Source organism: Lissotriton helveticus, chromosome 9 (genome assembly GCF_964261635.1).
Source record: "Lissotriton helveticus chromosome 9, aLisHel1.1, whole genome shotgun sequence".
NCBI classification, from domain to species: Eukaryota; Metazoa; Chordata; class Amphibia; order Caudata; family Salamandridae; genus Lissotriton; species Lissotriton helveticus.
This window is the reverse complement of record NC_136070.1, coordinates 348,040,297-348,061,418: the sequence shown is the minus strand read 5'-3', so window position 1 is coordinate 348,061,418 and position 21,122 is coordinate 348,040,297. Positions and strand designations below refer to the sequence as shown.

The window sequence follows — 21,122 nt, the reverse complement described above, 5'->3', positions numbered from 1 at the left end:
CTCTTTGAATAACAAAATCATGTTTAAAGTGACACTGTCAATATATTGATAATAGTATTTGCTGGAAATTCTTGACACTAAAAAGGCGGGTCTCATTTACAAAGAATTAAGGTAGCGTGGTGCCGCAAGCCATTTGGCTGCACCCGCGCTGCGTTAATTCCAAGGCACAAGGTTGGTTCATTTCAAAACCAATATGACTGATCCCTATGCTCTCCCCTGCATTGGTGAAAAATTTGCTGCCACGGGCCGAAGCAGGCACCCGTGCAAGGATGCCTGCATCACAGAGATTATTGTTTATGTGCAGGAAGGGACACCTTCCTTCACATAAACAATCTGAAATGGTGTTTTTAAACTTCTATGTGCATTGCTTAATGCAGCACACAGAAGTGGAAAAAACTGTATTTTTTTCAATGATTGTTTATGTGCAGGAAGGGACACCTTCCTGCACAAAAACAATCACAAGAGGTGATTTCCTCTTCCTATGTGTGCTGCAGATTGCAACACGCATAGAAAGAGGAAATAAACGATCGTTGCTCTTCCCTATGCCTCCCCTGGAGAGGCATAGCATTCAGATACATTCCCATGTTTACGATTTCTTGTAAATCTGGGAATGTATCTGTTTCCATGGGTGTTGCACCCATGGAACGCCCCTTTCATTCAAGTGCTGCGTGTAAAGGGGCTGTGTTTACAAGGACAGGAAAAGGCATGCATGGTGGCCTTTAGTGTCCTTGTAAATATGGGGCAGCAGGTTGTGCCGCCAGTGTGTCACAAATAGTGACACACCCGCGGTGCAAGGGGCTTGTAACTAAGCCCCCGCTGTGTTTTACTATGAAACTACAAACCTCACAAATTTTGGAAGATGCAAACACAGCTTCTTAGAAAGAAATCTATCTGGCAGATAGTAAAGAGTGAAGAAGTACCCTCTGCCCAGCATAGAGTGTAGACGAAGATGAAGCCTTCTGTCAGCAGGAAGTGTTAACACAATGAATGTGCACATGCATGTTTGTATGTATAGATATTGGTAGAGCGCGTACCTAACTAGAATGCAACTGAGTGCTGAACAAGGGAAGTAGTAGCTCTGAGATATTACTCAGGATTGTTTATATTAAGACAGGATCTTGTGAATTGAGCACACCACCATGTAGTGATGTAGTGTTCTCTGAAGAGGTGGGCTTCCTGATCCTTTCTGACTTGGAGGAGAGTTGGGGCAGTTCTGGTGTTAACAGGTCATTGGAGAAACTCGTTAATTGTGGAGGCAACTGGGGCTGATTTACAAAGATTCGAAATTCCCAGTAGGCTTAGGTTTAGATCCATGATTTGTAGAGTTCTCCAACTTCAGAAACTATTCAGAGACCAGAAGCTGCAGACATACGCCATGGAGATCCGTTGCCCTGGTGTATGCCTGTACTTCCTAACCCCACCCATGGGGGGAAATTCACAGACGTCGGCTTAGGATAAAGGTGAAAGTTCACTTTTATTTTTGCTTTCAGTCACATGGAAAAAAAAATCTTCCATATAATATAGCCTTATAGCCCGCCGTAGAGGGCTATACCAGCTATTAAAGGCCCTCTCCAGTGTTAAAGGACCCGAGCCGAAGGCGAGGGCCTTTAACAAGGGAGAGGGACTTTAATAGCCGGTATAGCCCAGCTACGAAGGGCTATAAGGATATTAGAACATTCTGCCACTAGACGGTAGAATATTCTAACAAAAAAGAACAAAGCCTTATGGGAGCATGAGGGGATTGGAATCCCCTCAGGGTCCTTGAAGCCTTTGTTCACAGCCAGAATTGTGAACAAAGCATCATTGGAATGTTGGAGCTCCAGGCTTATACCAGCCATTATAAGCCCGGAGCACTCTATTGTTTTTAATGGAGCTCCCAACATTCCAATGTTCTAATGTTTTTTATCCACCCGCCACACCTTGTTTGAAAGCGAGTGATCCAAGCCCTTCCCACACTTTACGCCACACTTAAGCATGGTTTCTCGAGGAGTAACTCTACAACTGCTTGGAAGTTTGGGGCGAAAGGCACAGAAAATATATGTGAACGTTACAATTCTGTAGGGTTTATACTTTCTTGCTAAAGGGCCGGCAGCTGATATAACCAGGTCTATTACTTTAGTACAGCTGCAACCTTAATCAATGGATAGCAACATCTGTTTAATACTATGACCGTTGTGAAGATCCTCACTGTTAGGAAATTACATCTTCCAGAAATGTCTAGGAATTACGGTAAATTGTCTGAGTTATTATGAACTATTTAGTAGGTTAATGCTATGGGCACGGGCTATTGCTTTTTTCGAGGTTTGTCTCTGAGTTACAGTTAAATCAAGACAGCACTATAATAGTTGTTGTCGCGAGATGCTGTGCATTTATATTACATACACATTTACAAATTCTTCATGTGGGAAACATGCTAATCTCTATCTAGTATCAGAATGAAAGTATGAGGGTGACATCTCCTGAATAACCTCAAGTGTGATGGGTGTGCACAGACGTGGGTCCTGTCCTCACTGGATCATAAGATGCAAGTAGCAGCACCTCATTTATGTGAGCCCCTTAAGCATCAGTGCTTTCATCCCTTATTACCCCATTGCCTCTAGGAATTGTGGTAAACTCACTATGCCAAGTTTCACAGCTGCATAATGACTTCTCACACAAACCTCTCACACTGGACCTGTGCTGCGAATCCTGCATATTTAAAGGCCCTGGTCTTTGAAGCCAGTGAAACATTAGACAGAACAAGTGTAACACAGGCATTCTTCTAAACTTATTCCCACCCACTGCATTTTTGTTTGTACACAATAAGGATACAGTTAAAAAAAAAGTGCAAGTGGTACCTCAACTAACCTCTGCTCGTCTGTTGGCACTTCCTTCCTCGTCTTTTTTCTCCTCGGGGGTGGGCCTGAATGCAGTTTCAAGGATTCTTTCTGCACTGTCCTCGTTTGAGTGACGCGGCCAAGACCTTCTGGCATCGCGTTCCCGACTGTTAAAGTCAAATTTACGTACCCTGAAGGGAGCTTTCATGGACCGATCTGGATCCTCCTCTTCCTCCTCCTCTTTTTCGTTTTCATTTTCAACGTTTCGTTTCTTTGATGTCAGCTCCTTGGCCAACTCATCCATCTTGTTCCATCTCTTGGAGTTCTCCAGTTCTTTTGAAGAGGACACTTCAGTCTCCTCACTTATTGACTCCTTCACTTGGGAAGAGTCCTCGTCGTGCTTCATTTCATTCCGCAAGTGATGGATTCCTCCTTCATCTTCCTGGGATTTTTCTTCACTTTCAGAGATCTTCTCTTTCTCAATGTCCAGTGCATCTTCTGATTTCTCTAAATCTTCTATAAAAAATAAAAAATACATGTTGATAAATTAGTGTGGTCGGATGTTTAAAGATTCTTCCAGGTGCAAACCTATATATTCAGTATATACGGACTAAACATTTACCAAACAATGACCAGCAACTAACTCCAGCGTAGATGCTGGGAGTGCACCATGGAGAGGAGGGAAAGTGTAAACTATTGGCATGGGGAAGTTTCATTTTGAGAACTTAGAGGCAGATTTACAAGCCCCTTACGACACATTTGCGCCGCCGTTGCATCACTTTTGTGATGCAGCGGCGGCGCAATGGCACCGCCATGCTGCGGGGTATTTACAATGTGACGCATCTAGGGAGATGCGTCACGTTGTAAAGCCCTGCGCCACATGTGGGCATGCTGGCACAGGGAGGGCGTTCCGGGGCAGGAACGCCTCGCTAAAGTGGCTGAGTGAAATCTACAAGATTTCACGTAGTCACTTTTATGGCCATGCTGCGTCAAAACATTGTGCCTGCTTGAAGCAGGTATAAGGATTGACTCAGCATGTTAAGGATAGGGGCACCCCGAACCTTGCTGGAGCTGCGTTGTGCTTGCGACGCAACTCCAGCAGTGCGCCTCTGTTCCGGGGTGATGCGACACGCATCTGCCCATCCATGCGCCACGGTGCGCCGCATTGTAAATGTGGCGCATCGGAGGTGGCGCACAGGTGGGCAGATGCGTCGCAACTCTTCTGGCACATCCCTGCTGATTAGCAGAGATGTGCCAGAAGTAGTTAATCTGCCCCAGTATTTGCAAGACAATGGTGACACAGACCTTAGTATGGGAACGCAGGATTGGTTACAAAACCCACCACAACACAATATCCACCATCCTTGAGTGCAGATGACTATGGTAATCCAATACACCCACCAGATGGAATCAACATGGCTTGCCAAGGGAACAGAAATAACTTCTATTGTAAACTTGTTGCTCAGGAAAACTAAATAAGTGTTAACATAAGCCAGGAAAGTTAATGCTCATCGACTGTTTCCGAACCAGTTAATAGCTTGTCAGGCCTTCTGTGCCAGAAAATAAAATATCACCAACATTGTAGGGTTCTATCATAATATGGCAAATGGCTGCCATTATTTTCCAGGGTGCTTCCAATTTGTATATGCATGTCAAGCAAATATTCCAGATTGCTGTAAGTGATATCAGCATTCTGATCAAATATTTCATGGAGTTGCCAACAGTATAATGTTCACAATGAAACCCTGGCAGCAATGTTGATCAAATAGGCCTGTGCTGTTATGTTATGTTATGTTATAGAGACTTATAGAGCGCATGGCTGCCCCAGCAATAGGGCGTCCCAGCGCTAGCGGAGCGAAAGGTAGCAAGGCAAAAACTAGATGGATTTATAAAACCCCGGTTTTAATCAGCTTCCTAAATGTCCCATTGCCAATGGCATAAGAAAGCCGATTGTATCATTGGGCTGATGTAGGTAATAGATCATCCTCAGGCTACATATCTTACATTTTTACACCTCAGACAGCAGAACTAATCCTCAAGTGAGATATTGCCATGAATCACATTTCTTAATTGCCCAAGCAGGGTACACATTGCCATGCCTATTCCTGTACTATCCAGGTAAAGCGCACATTGCTATGGTGATCCATGTTGGCCCAGTAAAGGTAATTTTTGCACACCAGTTAACAATTCTTTATAGTAACTCACAACACGCCACGCCAGGTTTGTTGTATACTTATTAGATAAGACTCATATTTCTATGTCAGCCCCTACATTATTAACAGCGAAGCACATGTTGCCATGCTACTTTCATCCATGCTTCAGTAAATCACATAGTGTCACATGAGTTTCCACACTGCCCCAATAAATTACAATACCTAGGGCTGGGTGTGAAATTCTGCTCCGCTCGCTGAGTTTGTGGAGTTTTTCCCACTCCACGTAGCACGTGGAGTTAAAAAAAACTCCACTCTGTGTAGCGTAGCAAAGTTGTTTTCCTTGCTCACCAACATTAAGCTGGCGAGCGCAAGTGAAGAAAATGTTACTCAAGACCAACTTCTGGCAAGATTTCTGAACGCAGGGGGTTGCGGATGGCCGATACTGCTCACGTTGAGAAACTTTTGTTCATGTTCAGGTAGCTGCTGCTCGAGTAGAGCATCTACTCAAGCAGCAGAAAGAAGCAGTGCCCTCTCGTGCTGCGGTTGCTGCTGTTGGCGCTGATTTTCCAGTGAGGGCAAACACCCAGCGCTTCAAATCAGCGCGAACGGTGCGACCTAATGCACTTCACCGTTTGCGGAACTCCGCGTAGTGCAGCAGAGTATTTAATCACCTCACAGAGTTCTGCTAACTCGGCCCAGGCCTAATAAAATAATTCCAGTTCCTTTATTTCCCCAATAAACCACATATTATCCTGCTTGGACCCTCAATGGCCCAAGTAAACCACAAAGTATGACAACGGTTTACACACACCTACCGACCCTTGAGGGAGACAGACAGGATGACAGGAATAAATGCAATCCGACACTGGCAGAAACCACTTGCCCATGAATTCCCTTTTTAGCAGACAGGAAAGAGACGATCTGCATCTTGACAGAGGCAGAGAATGAGCCCAGGTGAGGGAGGGGAGGGGGGGGGTTAGTTTTGAAGGTCATTGGGACATCTGGGTGGCAGGCATAGGGCACGGCCTATTGCCCAATTTGGTTGGACGCCTGCTGCGGTACTCAGCAGGGCATCCCTAGCTCGATATTAATAGAAGACTTGAGAGCCAGAGATGTTGCCTGCTGCTCCTGGGAAAAGCCCCCAGCATTCCCTCTCCCTGCGTTCCCAATTCTTTCATGCGGCGTTGGACTTCCACCTTCCTTGCAATTGAAACCTATACATAGGTTGTAACTGTTCATTTAATTTCGGCGTTGTTTGTTGGCAAAAATTGGGACTAATGGGTGTGGAGATGGTATTTACCTTGTTTCTGCATTTTTCCAAATTTGCGTTCACAGATACCACCAGCTAAATGCAGATGGTCAGTGCAAGTTCACATTCCAGTTCAATGCAATTTGAGCTCAGTTGCCAATCCGGTCAAACGCCCGAGGTCAGCTAACTGAGTACGATTAAGTTGGGTGATGGGAGCATTGATTTGCAAAATAAAATGGCAATTGATTGACTAACAGAAGGTATAAGCATGAAGAGCCAACTACCTATGCAGATGGCATTTAGCAAAGTGGTCAGTTAAAGATTTGACCCCATTGCATCAAACTGAAAACTAATTTGTTGAACATGAGGGTCAGAGTATGACTTTTCCTGTTGTAGGGTTGGTGCGGTTACTTGCTCCATGCTTGTAGCATGTTCTACGCTAAGGTAAGGTGGCCAGTTGAAGGTGTGCCTTCCATCTCTTTCCTCTTTACCGTCTCGGCAATCCCTTCCAGAAATAGTAGAACTTGCTCGTGGGTGTTCTGGGAGGGTTTAAACATTGAGTTCTTTAGTATTTTTCTTGTTCACTCTTCTAGTACCAGTAACACCTATTCATGTTTATATTACATGACCATAGGAAAATACATTTAGTGTGAGGTTATAGTCCAATGCATAACCCAGGTCTAACTCATGTGTTGGTCGTGACCTTACACACAATATGTCCAATGACAAAATCGATTATATTATTGATGATGTCACAAATATCATCATTGATGACATCACTTATGAGATCACAAGCAATATCACAAATTGTGATTTTCAAAAATGGCAAAGAAAATTTTACGATTTTTTTTTAAGAACGCAAAGTTGCATGGTTAGTGGAATGATATTTATGCTGGATAAAGGGCCTGGTTGAAAGTTAAAGCCTTCCCCCAAACCCCGCTGTGTAGGACCAAAGGCCAGACATGCATGTTCTAGTTACCGACCTGTGGAAGTTGCATAATCTGGTTGAACCCCTCAACTACATCATTCAAAAAAGAAGTCAAAGTGCTTTTGGTGAACACATTTCTATCCAAGAACCACTGACTCTTCTACTGATATGACGCATTGTCTACACCCATGGTTATTTATTACTTTCCTGCTACGCCCTTGATAATTAACTTATTGCCCTATTCCTTATTTACATTGTGTACTGTTAGCGTTTATGTTTGTTGGCTGTTCTACTTGCTTCTTCCTGTCTAACCATTTGTACAGTGCTCTGATACCCTCTATGGTTAAATTATCGGTATGTAAAACTTTATAAATAAATAAACTGCGCACAGAATGTGAGTGTTAGATGTGGTGAAGCACATAACACTTCTAGATGATTGTAGAGGCTACCTGGGTCATGCAGGGGCCCCTAGTAGGTGGAGGACATGATAAGATGCTTGTCATATATGGAGTCTTGGAGAGCCGCACTGTGGGGCAGGGTGCCTGTCAGGACAGTGATGTAGCCTACATAAGATGTGCATGGAGGTTGTTTGATGTGTCAGGTGTGTCAACATGGAGGATCATGGCATCTACATAAGTGGTCCCTCATGGGTTGAGGTCGCAGTAGGTCATTTGTTAACTGTGCAAGACAGAGATGGTGGAATCTAAGGCTTATGCAAGATATGGAGGCAATGTCTACGTCACCATAACATTAGCTTAACTGTGCTCCCTTTAACAGGGCCCATGGGCATCCCACTGCCAGTGGTCACTTGCAGTGACACGTTACACAAAAATATTCCATTGCTGACAATGAGTTATAGATTTCTCATGAAAACTCAGTGCAAAATATGGATGTTGTTAAGTTTATAAACTGACAACTGTAGGTTTTCTATATTCCTATCACTGACTTTTTTTTAGGACAGAAAACACATTTTGCACAGGGTTGTAAGTTACGTGCTCTCAGATACGCACCATTTTTGCTCTGGGTTTCGTCTTCCATGTCTTCCTGGCTGGCTTTGGATTTTGATTCTGCGAGACTCTCTCCTTCCGACGCACTTTGTTCCTCGTGGTCATCGCTGGCATATTCTCCCTGGTCTTCGTGATGCTTTTTGGTCACGTGCTCGTTCTCTTCCTCGAGCTCCTGGCTTTCATGCGCGTCCTCCTCCTGATGCTTCTCCTCGGAGACGTCATCGGCGTTGATGTCGTCAGTGATGTGGTTGTCTATGCCCTCATCTCGCGGCGCCTCCTCCTGGTCACCAATCTCGTTGCTTTCCATTGGCTCGTCTGCCTCTCTGTTCTCGTCTTCTTCCTCCTCGGGGGTGACGTCATGCTCAGGGGGCTCTCTCTCCTCCACGCTGTTTTTTTCTTCCTCTGAAGTATTCTTTTCTCGGTCCCTTTCGTTGTTTTCTTCTTGCACCTCAGTGGAAGAAGCGGTAGAGTCTTCGGTCGTAATTTCCCTGGGTTTCTCTGAAGAATACAAATGACAATATCTTAAATATTTCTGAAATTAGTTGGTTCTCTGTTTTTTGTGATGGATTTTCAGGGTGATTAATGAAGGTATACATGAAAGCATATAGTTAGACATATGAACTACACAGTGTTTAAATTACACTAGCCAGTTTGTATCTATTTACACCTAGTCCCTTGTGACTCGAATGCAACGCACATATAATATACACCTAATAACACATTCAAGCACGTGCATGCTATTCAAATTTGAAGGCTACTTGCACCCAATTTCCTGACCCTACGTGTTCACACACTACCCGCTCCATACACTGCAGAGTTGTAGAGGTTGGAAAATTGTGGAACTATATTTTTATATATCCTTAAGTTTACTTTTCTGCAGCAAAAAAAGCTTCACGTACCTCCCTAAGCATCCTCATGCAAAAGCGAACTGATATATATTGCACTGCCTTGAATACTAGACCCGATCCATTTGGGTGTAACTTAGATGCTCAGACAAATATAGGAAGCCACTACTATGTTTGTAGGGTAATGCATTGATGGCTACTACTTGGTGGGTGGTAGCCAAATTGGCATTGCATTCCTGTGATTACTTCCTAGACTCTTCTTTGGGTAAAACAATTCTCATTTTTTCCCAGTCCTAGTGCTTCCAAGTGCCTAATTCACTCATAGTTCATGGATAAAGTGCAGGGTTTATCACAAAGAGCTGCGCTGGCTCAGCACACAGCCAAGCACCTGTTTTTTGCTTGTGTGGTGTGAAATATAGAGAGTGCAAGTTGGAAACACTGAGCAGGGACCGCCTCTCTGTCTCATGGACGTCAATTCACCAAAATGCCAGGGGTAGCGAAAGTGAAATCACAGGCCCTTTGACCTTCACTTTGACTCACAATTACATACACTCTGTTTTAAGTAAACACACTGGCCCGCGAGCATACATGCAATAGACGTTTAAAAGCATTTTGTTTCCCACCTCAGCTCCAAGAGAGGGTCATGTCCACCAAATTGTGCTCCATGTTTTATAACACTAATAGTGACTAATGTAATATTATTCAGTATCAGTGTAATACAAAATGACTGAAAACAAAGCGTGTGGAGCCCAATCAAAGTCCGTAAGGATGAGCTGCTACTGTATTCCTGGCACTGATGTTGCCACATCTGAGGTCAGGTATAGCAAAGGCCGTGCCAAGGGTAACAAGGGGCATGCTATGGGTCACAGCTGCAACCTCTGGTGACACCTAAATGACGTTCATGCTCCTACCTGCTCCAATTAAAGGTCATGCATTAATTCGGAGAATTCCTGAGTTATGTACATTGACTTGAACATCTCAAAGGCAAATAACAGGGCCCATATCATGATGAGCTGCTCTGGCTCAGTGCAGAGTCGAGTGCTTGTTTCTTGTGTCTGAGGCGTCTGAAGTTCATACATATAACGCAGAATTTCTCTGAGTTAATGCGTGAATTTTAGACAGATCAAGACTAAAACGATGAGGAAAGACTGCCTGTCTCTGTTTCCAACTTGTTCCTTCTAAAGTTAATGTATTAATCAGAGCATTTCTCAGTTACATATATGAACCTAAGACACCTCAAATTCTGATTTTTGTGTCTGAGGTGTCTAAAGATCATACATATATGGAGAATTTCCTGGAGTTATGCATGAACTTCAGACAAAAAATGTTGGAAGCTTGGATCTTTTGGAAGTTGTGAGTGGGATCTTGGTCTGCTGGGAAAAGCAATATGCACTTTGTCAGAGAGTTCTCTTCCGGACATGTCAATAGTGGGACGGTCTTGGAAAAAGGAAATATGCTGGCTATTTATAGTAATCTGAAATAACAGCTGGGCCCATTGCCAATTAGATGGAACCCTTATTACTTTCTGAGGCGAACCTGTGCTGAAGAACACCCACAGGAAAAACCGACTTGAAGAACTAATGTTGCCTTAACTTTCAAATTGTGTGGGAATTTGGGCTATTTCCCAAAAATCGTTGGCCTTTTCCACGAAAAGAATTATATTTCCTGTTCTCAGAGGACCAAAGGTGCAAACTGGTCAGATAAAAAACAGCTCCGCAACACCAGTACAGTCTTAATGCATGGGCCTGCTGGGCTGTTGCCCGGAGGCCCCATTAGCATAGGGGCCCCATGAGCAGAGGGACCCCATGCAGACCAGAATTTAACACTAACTTTCTGTTGAACATTTTTATTCCTGTGAGGGGTTCTGTAGGCAGGTACCCAGTGCACTGCTTTGCCCGGGGCCTATACTGCTGTTAAGACGGCCCTGTGCTACCCTCCTCTGCAAAGTGCGCTCCAGTTGTGCGTAATTGGCTTTTCACTGCCCTGTCCCATAGTGCCAGGCCAACTGAATGCACTTGTGCACTAATGAATTGGCCTCACTTGGTTGCTAGATGCTTGCATTCCTCAGAGGAGTTGGCCATTTTTTTTCAAGAGTCCTGCTGTTCCTTTAGACTTGCATCGACACACATTTATTGAATTGTTTCTGATAGAATGGTTAGAATTTATTTTAAAACGTTTTAAATCTCTTGTCCGATTTTTTCCATTTTTAATGTATTTCACTTATTTTTCTTTTTTTAACTGAAGGTAGATTGATTCTTGACGTATTTCCAAAACTTAGATCCTGTTGTTTGCTTTATTTACGTATAATGCCTTAACACGATCTGGAGCTTTTTCTCGATGTTGAGTCAAAGCTGGCCCAGGGTAATGAATAACTGGCTTTCCCTTGTGGGTTCTTCTGTTTGACCACTGTGGAAGAAGAGTCACAGTTCATTTCAAGACTGTGACCTCTATCCTGCATAGCCTGACATCCGAATTCCCTACAAAAAAGAAAGGGAGAAACATCCTCATGCAAAAAGGCACCGCTGCTACCACTGGAGACCAAAGCTCCTGAGTTGAGACAGCAGGGAAAGAATGAAATCAAATGGGGGAAGCATGCAAGAGAGCTGAGTTCCTGAAATTGTCCCTTGCAAGCTCCGGTAGATGGACACCTGGACCAGAACCAGAAGTAATGCACTCCTCTAGACACGTGATTGCCCTATTCTGAAAATCCAGGTAAGCTATGTGCGCTTCTAGCTTATTCTACTGGAAAGACGCGTAAACACGGCTCAACCCTTCCACCACAGTATTTCTCACCTGGCTGATGTGGATTATAGTCATGGAGACCAGGTGTTCCTATACCTATAGTCCATCTGAAAAGCACTTTTGGTCCTGGTCTTAGCACTAGCTACTCCATCCTCCTTTTTGATCAATCAAATGCGGCTTGGTCCCTGTACAGTTAATTCTCCTGACCAATACCTCGCACTGAACTGACTTTATTCTGGACATAAGTGCAGTCATCCAGTAGGGAGCATAAGCGTTGTCTTCTTCTCATCATCCCAAAGGCCCTGATTTGATGGCCCCATCACAGGCACATCCCTCCTAGGTCCTGATGTCTTGTGAGCACAGTGCGGGTGGCACGGAAAAAAATAAGAATTCCCCAGGAAAACCTGATGTATAAGCCATCGCTCCTATAGATTCTTAACACTTAGATTGCTTGGCTGTACAGTTCAGAGCAGGGGCAGCATCATCAAAGAATATCCTTTGGCCCAATGCCCCAGGCGTAGACCTGCAAACCCTACTTGACAAAAAGAGTGAAATGCAACTGAAGGACTGACAGAAGATATATCGGTCTACCAGAAGGACCCGCGGCAAAGACACGGCCATAGAGTGCTCATCAGCCTGACCCTACAACACAGCGCAGTATGACAATAGGAGGGACAGGACTTTGGGCAATAGGCATGCCTAAACTCACCTATTTCATTAAATTATTTGCCATGTCTGGCTCAGCATGGCGGACCCTTCCACTTAACACTTGTGACTGGAGGTGCGTGAAGCTCAGGTTCCATGCATCACTCACTGGTGACATGCGTTGCACACCAAGGAAACCTCCAGGCCAGGCATAGCACTGCAGAACCAATGGAAGGGTCACCAGGTACGAGAGCTAGCAACCCTGCCCAGGGCAGGGGCGGCCTTAGGCATGTGCAAGCTGTGCACCGGCACAGGGCCACCAAACCCCAGGGGCCACCACGCCAATATATATCCTTAATATAATAATCCTTTGAGGATGGATACATATTTGCGTGGCGGCCCCTGGCAGGGATTTGGCGCCAGCGGCTCTGTTCCACTTCCAAACACCCTGACCCCCCCCCCCTCTTAACTGGCCTGCGCCTGATTTCCTCCGGGGGGGCCCTACCTAAGCTCCCTGCCCAGGGCCACCATGAGCCTAGAGCCGCCCCAAGCCTAGAGCCGCCCCAAGCCTCTCATATCCCAGGGGAGGTAGAGTCGCCCTGCTGCAAGGTGCACCTTGCCCTACAGGTCCTATAAGCAACATGGCAATCCAACACGTTCTTCTCTCTCTGTTCATCTTTCAGACTATCTGTATGAACACAGACGAAACACAAGGGTTTCTGGGCACAGCTGGCTTCTATGGGGCCATCTGTGTGGGGGTCAGGAGAGTAAAAATAAGCGAGAATCGGAAGTGAGGCATCTGTTTTAGGTACATTAGGATGATAAAAATGATGATTTTTCTCCAAGGCAACCAGCTTATTACAAACATTTGTCTGTTGGGAGATTTCACATGCAACTGATTCAGTCTTAGATCCAGTGTATATCGAAGCATATTGGGAAAAGTCCAAATGACATTTACATCTGACCCAATCCTAATAGCTTTTTGAAGGCTGCCAGCGTGGAGAGCTTCCATTGACTGGCTCTGTTTTAGTCAAATTGACAGCCCAAATGCACCTACTTGGGGATGGTAGCAGAATATTGTAACCAAATTGTTGGCTGACAAATATCTATTGCCCGATGGGAGTTAATAAAAAAAGGAAATACACACCCAGTGGGACGATATTTTTATATTATTTAGGACACAATAATTTTGTCACACATTTTTGCTAAAGATATTCTCACAAATTACAGCCCCAGCTTGTGGGATGAGGGCTGACTCCCCTTATTTTACCGCAGGTCTATTTGCTTCTGTCCTAACCCTGACCCTGCTGTGCGCACTGAATTAAACAAGCACTGCCCATGGCGAGGACAAACTGAGAGGGCGGGAAATGTAATTAAAGCAAGGTTTAACGAGTGTGGCACAGGTGAACGCCAAGGGCGCTAGAAACAATATCCGGCCCGACAGCTGCCGATGGATTTACAAGGTTGTCGTGACACGCACCTCCCTCCGCGTCCCTGTCCGCGTCCTCCACGTGCTCAAGGGCCTTCGAGAGCTCCTCTTCGTAGCCGCTGCTTTTCTTCTGCTGCCGCGCTTTCTCGCTGGCACCTGCGGTGAAAACCAACACAGAAAGGAGACAACGTTCAACAAACAGGAAGTACTGAGGGGCAGTCGTACAAAGGATGCGTTGTGCTTCACTCGCACCAGCTGGGCTGGCTATTGACGTCTGATTGTTGCCAAACTGCGCACTGTGGCAATCATCTTATCCACCTCGAAGGGTGGTACCCCGAATAGACAGACACGCAGACGCCATGGGGCATAATTATGAGATTTGCAACGCCACGCAGCGCAACAAGTCACCTAGCCGCGCTGCATTACAGGGGAAGGGCAGGAATGCGCTGTATTTAATTCATTCCTGTCCTTTTCTCAGCGCTGGCGCACAATGGGCTGCCTAGCGCCAATGCAGGCACCCTTGCGTCTGTGTTGCATGAAGGATTGTTTTCGTGCAGGAAACAGCAACTTCCTGTTCAAAAACAATCCTGTGAGGCAAAGTCCTCTTTCTATGAGTGCTGCAGAATAGAGCACACATAGAAAGAGGAAGTAACGAGGAGAAATAAAGATATTTCTCCTCGTTACGCTTCCACTGAGAACGAGTACCTTTTTTGGCACACACCCAGGTCTGCCACTTCTGGTAAATCTGGAAATGCATAAAAAACCATGAGTATTAAATGGTAATACGCACACAAAGCCCATGGAAAGCCTTCCCAGGGCAGAGTAACGCACCGCAACGGTTTGTGCTCCGTTGCGTTACTCTAGATTTATGAAGCACTCAGGGCCATGCAAAGCAGCCTTGTGTGGGTTCATAAATCACATTTAGGACTTCCATCGCGTGGTGCAGCTCCGCACATAAATATAGCCCTATGTACATTGGTCAATATTATATTGCATCGTAGAAAGTAGGTCTAGCAAAAAACAGTGCACTGCAATTAACTCCTTCGACGCTCATGACAAGCTCAGCTTGTCATAAGGCACAGTGGAGATGTGCTCATGACGAGCTCAGCTCGTCATAACTGCCGCGGAATGCCCTAATTCCCCTCCTGTGCAGGCATTCTACAGGAGTGGGCAGAGTCGTGACGAGCTCAGCTCGTCATGAGCACAGCTCCACTGTGCAGCATGACGAGATGAGCTCATCACGAGCACCGCTGCTCCACGGCAGCCCCCATCCCCCCGCACCCCGGGGGAATTCGCCCCGCGTGGAAGGGGTTAATTGGAGCTAGGGCTGTTCTGAAAAAAATATCAAAGAACAGAAGGAAACAATACAAACACCAACACATGTTCAATGTACTCGGTCGCAGCTAACGAAGCACTAAAAAATGTATAATCAACACATAATGGCAATAAAACCAAGAGGAAGAAAGAGGGGAAACAGATTTGTTTTCTTTTATTTTTATTGGGCGTTGTTTAAAAAGCTGGAACCTAGCCCCAGAGAGCAACTGAGCACTTAGGTAGCAAAATGTAGATAATAGATGATGGCTACCGAGACAAGCAGGTAGTTTTCTACTCGGAACTTAAGTTAATAAATATGTACACATACAAACATATAAATATGCATTGCAGTGTCATCTTAAAGATTTTGGGGGCCCCTGTTACAACAATTTTTACTCTTTTTACCCATTGCCCACTAATTTAATCCCACATGATGCCAAACAGTAGTGAATTATATGTTAAGCTTTCAGAAACACAGTCACATAAAGCAGTTGAAATATGTCCTGAGGACCCAAGAATCTTTAAGATGATACATTGTAGAGAGATACAGAGACAGAGAAAGAGGTAGGAAGGGAGAGGACGAAATGTTTAGTTAAATAGAATAGAAAGAGGTTAAAAAGAATAAAAAGTCACCTTCTCTAGGTCCCTTGGAAGATGGGGACCTGGACAAATGGCAAATTTGTCCATGCCTTAAAACGTCTCTGGTACACCAAAGAATGATTGAATAGTTGCAATATGTACATCTTTGTACTTTGGTAATACACATAACCAGGCCTGCCAAATTACGCATGATGGCAGCTCCACACACAAAGTCAAGCAGATATGGGACGAAGGAGAACTAATGGATTTATCCAGGGCAGAGAAAGCATTGACAGCATCTACTGAACGCCTGCATAAAAAGGTGGACAACTTTGAAGACCGTTGTGTTGCACTCAAGAGCAAACTAGATGGTACATTAACTAAGATGGTTGAAACCTAATTACGGTCCTTGGAACACTGGGTCTGAGCGGCTGAGACTCTCGTAGTGCAGCAGCGGAAAACAATTGACCACAATCCCAATTGTGTGTTATAGCCTCTAAAACGTCTCTTGAGTGACATCTGAAAGATTGAAGGAGACAGGGGGGGGCCACATTGATAGTGATTGGTTGGTTGGTGTCTAACTCACAAGGATTCCATTTAAATCTTATAAATGCATTGTTGCGTCATCTAGTAGACTAGAAGAGTGCTGTAAGATTGTAAAGTAGGGAGAAACATGTGGTCAATGGAGGTAAAGGTACGATTTTTACCCCATTGCAAGATACAGTGCCTAGTAGAATTGGGCTGAGATGGGCGATTGCATCAAAGGCGATTCAGCATTTGGCCCAGCAAATTCTTCTTTTTTATTGATGATAGCTAAGTTTAGGTCTCAAAAAGAAGGACCCATCTGGGCATAAGTAGAAATTTTGTGCAGTTTGGAGCATAAGCTGAGGTCTAGCACAGCTAAAAGGGCTAGACTTTTGGGGTGGTAACGTTTCAGTTTCTATATGAAGCCGATACGGAACACCAAGCACAAAGCTCTGGCAGGTCGCATCGACACCACCACTAACAGCTGCAAGCAAATCTTCGCCATCATGAAAGATTTCAACATGCCTCCTGCCACCTTCAGCATCATCACCCCCTCACAATACCTTTACAACAGTCTTTTTGTATTCTTCTGTAACAAAATCACCTCCATATACAGCAACTTTGACCTTCAACCGGACCCTGTTGCCGTTGCAACTCAGCTTCCCATCACGTTGACCTTGTGGCCTGCTCTCACCACCATTGAAATCATGGCTGCTATAAAGAGCACCCCCATGGGGCTCTAGCTGACCCTTGCCCCACCACACCTTCACCAAAAGGCTCCTATCGATCAGCGAAGCACTAACACCAATCTTCAACTCCTTCATCAACTCCCATTCCCAGACACCTGGAAACATGCCACTGTCATGCTCCTGCTCCAGAAACCATCCACTGACCTAGCCATGCATTCCCACTACAGACCCTTCTTTCTCCTACCATACCCAGCAAAGGTCTTAGATAAACTGATCAGCGACACCTCACAGACCAGATCAGCAACTACGAGCTCCTTGATGCCATGCAGTCTGGATTCAGACTTAAATGCCATAGCGAAACAGCACTCTTCACCACCGCAGACGACAGCTGCAATATCCTTGACAAAGAAGACATGGCAACCCCTCATTCATGGACCTCTCTGCAGCATTTGAGATGGTCTCAGACCCCATCCTCATCAGGCGCCTGCAAGAGATTGGCATCCAAGGACCCGCTGTCCACAGGATCTCCTCCTCCTTAACTGTTGGAATACAAGCTGGGTGAAAAACAGAATAATAAATCAAACTAAATGAACTAAAATGTCTATATCGCATCTACCCCTGGATGCAGGAGAACTTTTTCTATCTGAATAGATGGTACCAAAATAAATTCTAGGACTAAGAGGTACAAAACAAAACAATCCTGAGACAGGGTTCGAGGCAGGTCGAGAAATTAGAAACCTGAAATCATCTTCAACATAGAGCTCTCCTTGAGCTCTTCAAGTGAACACAGTAGTAAATGGATCCAAACTTCATCTTTCCATGACGCATAAGATCATATGCAGCTCTCTAGGAATTACTAAGTAGAGTCTTATCATGATAATGTGATGGAAACTGTGCTTCCATAGAAGATGATTGACAGGTTGCCTGCGTCCAGATCCATGTAGCACAACTAATCTTATACATGAAAAAAACAGACCTCTTGAAATCCATTTTGGCATTCCTCCACTGGCTCCTGGAGAATGCCAGGATCAAAAAGAACCTCCTCCTATAATGTAACGCGCACTTTGGCACAGCTGTCCAGGCTACTGGTAAGACCTGGTCCTTACATCTTGCCAACTAGAACCATGCACCTTCCTCACTCAACCAATTCACATACCATTTGCAACTGAAGTACAGCTGGGAAAGAGATCCTAGGAGTACCAGAGGCACTTCATTCATCAAGAGAAGATACAAATTGTCTTAGGTTCAGAAAGCAATTGGAACATCAAACTCTTTAACAAACCTTTGGCTGAGCAGAGAGTGACTTGATGCAACAGAAGGTCAACGCTACAGTAGGTAGGTACATGTGCGGAAAATCTAGAGTGAAGGGTCCTACAATAAGCTCTTATGGGACTGGGAGCGCTCTGTTGCAGTGTAACACTGCAACATTTTATACTTCCTGGCTTGAGTATGTCTTTTTTAATTTTAAGCTTTTCAATACCATAACATTTCCAATCTTATCTAATCCAAAAGACTTTATTCGGATAACAACGTATCCATAAAAGTAGAGCAAATACAAGAAATAAAATCACAACAGAACAATTAAATAACATATCAAATTCATAGTCTAGTGATACCATAACATTTCATATTTTAGTGCACATAATGTATTACATATTAATTTGGCGTCACTATTTTTCTAACACTATACCTCCGACGCAGTTGGAGTTTTTCAACTGACAGTCTACAACTACTTTTTTAGCAAACTCCCGCACAATATTAATGACTCTAAACCTACAAGTTCATGACCAATGTCAACATATCTATCCTCATTAATAACTGTTTATATGCCATGTACTTGTCAGACTGTCCTTGCCCATATTCATGACAGGTTCTCTTTCACAATACAACGTTGCCAGAATGAAAGCAAGATATACACCGACTTCCAACACAAGTTACATTAGATTTCAGCCTGGAGCAGTTTCATCAGCTTTCTGGTGCTCACCCTCTCCCACTAGATCCACCCCCTGACTGTAGATGGAATTGGATTGGCTGGCTTCAACATTCTGATTGCCAAGCCATTTCTGCACATTCTCTGCTATCGTCTTTCCTACAAACGGATGCCAAAGTGCTGAGCTGTCGGAGTGGTAGATACAGTGTCGCTAGCTGGAAGCATAATGAGGAAGCGGAGATGACGATACTAAGCAGTTTTGGAGGAATAGATCAATATAGGAAGGGCAGCAAGTAAGTTGAGCCACAGTTAAGAAGGTATGAATGCTCATAGAGAGTGCAGGTGGAAAATGATCTGCCAATAATTATGCAATGATCCCCACTCCGCTCGTCTTGCATTACTCCCCTTGACAGAAAATGGAAAACCTGCTTTCGGTTGCCTCTACCCCATAGTGGGAAGCTGTGACCTTAAGAAGTCAGCTTACTTGTATTGCGATTCAGTGACGGGCATCAACAGTGCACACTATCAAAGGGCATTTTAAGCGATAGGAACTCGCAGTAATGCAAACAATAAGAACCATTTACTCAAGAGATTTGGATTTTGTTTCTACCCCAACCGTCTTAAAACATGGGGTTTAGCAAATTATCCTCTCAAGCTAGAGTAGATAAAACTACTATTAAATGGTATAAAGTACCCCCTTCCATACATTATAGGGATATTGCAAGACACCGAGGAGTTCAATGACAATGGTCCTGTGCAAGGATATGGAACGCTGAAGTGATTTGCAATAGTATTATGTGCAGCAGGGGGTATTTTATTCATTATAATCCATGGTCACATCATCACCTTTCTCACAAACCACTTAAATCCTTGATGTATCGCTCTTTCATTTGAAATAGAGAGAATGTTTGCAATCATGAAGAAACACGTAAAAAGCTGTTAGTTATTTGTTGCAAAAATATATTGAAATCAGTTTAATACAAGTCAGTTTTTTGTTTTTTTAAATAAAGGCATATAAGAAACCTGCAGAAAGATTCTAACTTTTCTATAATAACTTAAGGAGTGCAAAAACAATATACATATTGCCATAAATATCTACTTTCTGCTTGTCACAAATATGTACTTCCCACTAGAAAAAAAAGCAGAAAAAAGAAAAGCAACGTAAATTACCTGCTATTCCCCTCGGCTACCAGCTCTGTTAGTAGGCATTGTGATGCCAGAACTCAACTGGAATAAGTTACTACAGTTGAGTTGGGAAACATCCTTTACAACGCAACTTTTACTCCGCACTACCATTTAGACGCAGCTTTTACAACGCAAGTCGTTACAACGACTTGCGCTGGAGGGCGCTGTAGGATAGGGAATAGTTTAATTTTCTATCCAACATCTTCCCTACTATCCACGGGGACTGGAGTTGGAATAGAAAATTAAACTATTCCACTATCCAGCGCCCCCCAATGCAAGTCGTTGTAACGACTTGCGTTGTAAAAACTGCGTTGTAATGGCATGCGGAGTAAAAGCATGCATTGTGATGACATACATCCGTTGAGTTCAGATGTCTTTTCTTTATAATAGGTGACTGGGTTTATCACAAATCGAACAGTATAAAGAAATTAGCGAAAGGCGTTTATATAGGGATTGCAGAATCCCATGTATTACACTAATACTAACATGAATACTAATAATAATACTCATATAGCTAATAATAGTAATTGTAATGTTCTTCATGATAACAGAAACACGAGGACATTATAGTACAACAATATTATATGTTGCAGAAAAACTTTGTGCCATGAAAAGCAAAAGCTGCAAGTTGAGTATTATATATAGGCAGAGAAGTACCTATTATATATAGGCAGAGAAGTACCTATGGTAAAGGAATGAGTGTAACCTTGAATTTTCTGATGTTAAGTTTTACATACGGGTGGCTACTGTACCACATCCTACTATCAAAATTTTATTTTGAGTAGAAGAAACTCTCCTCTGTTTGCATCTGTTGACCTGCATAGTGGAGCTCATGAGCCACTCTCAGCCGCTCTCAGTAAATTATCAGGATCGACCTTTGGATGCAAAGTAGTTGGGGCGGGTCATGCCCCATGACTCATCTTGGACATTTGCAGGGGCCAGCCAGGGTGGGCAGCTACAAACCATATCAGCCACATTCGTATGTCGCCAGCTGCATCACTGGCAGCTGTCACAGTACCAGCAATGACCAGATCAGCTAACCATGAACTGGTCTCTGAACATGAGCCAGCCACAGTCACCGCCACA

At 44.1% G+C, this 21,122-nt stretch overlaps 1 protein-coding gene across 4 annotated transcripts in view; it reads right to left on the bottom strand.

Moving 5' to 3' along the window:
• The window catches only part of CHGA (chromogranin A), an 89,184-nt gene that overhangs the window by 2,687 nt on the left and 65,375 nt on the right, over positions 1–21,122 (bottom strand). Inside the window, exons 5-7 of one of the 4 annotated variants that reach the window (XM_078660078.1) lie at positions 13,866–13,970; positions 8,157–8,651; positions 2,848–3,332 (exon numbers count right to left, since the gene is read on the bottom strand). In XM_078660078.1, coding sequence (XP_078516204.1) covers positions 2,848–3,332; positions 8,157–8,651; positions 13,866–13,970 — 1,085 coding nt within the window. Of the gene's footprint in view, positions 1–2,837; positions 3,333–8,156; positions 8,652–13,865; positions 13,971–21,122 lie in introns of all 4 variants that reach the window. The other 3 variants (XM_078660079.1, XM_078660081.1, XM_078660080.1) reach the window with 3 other exon arrangements.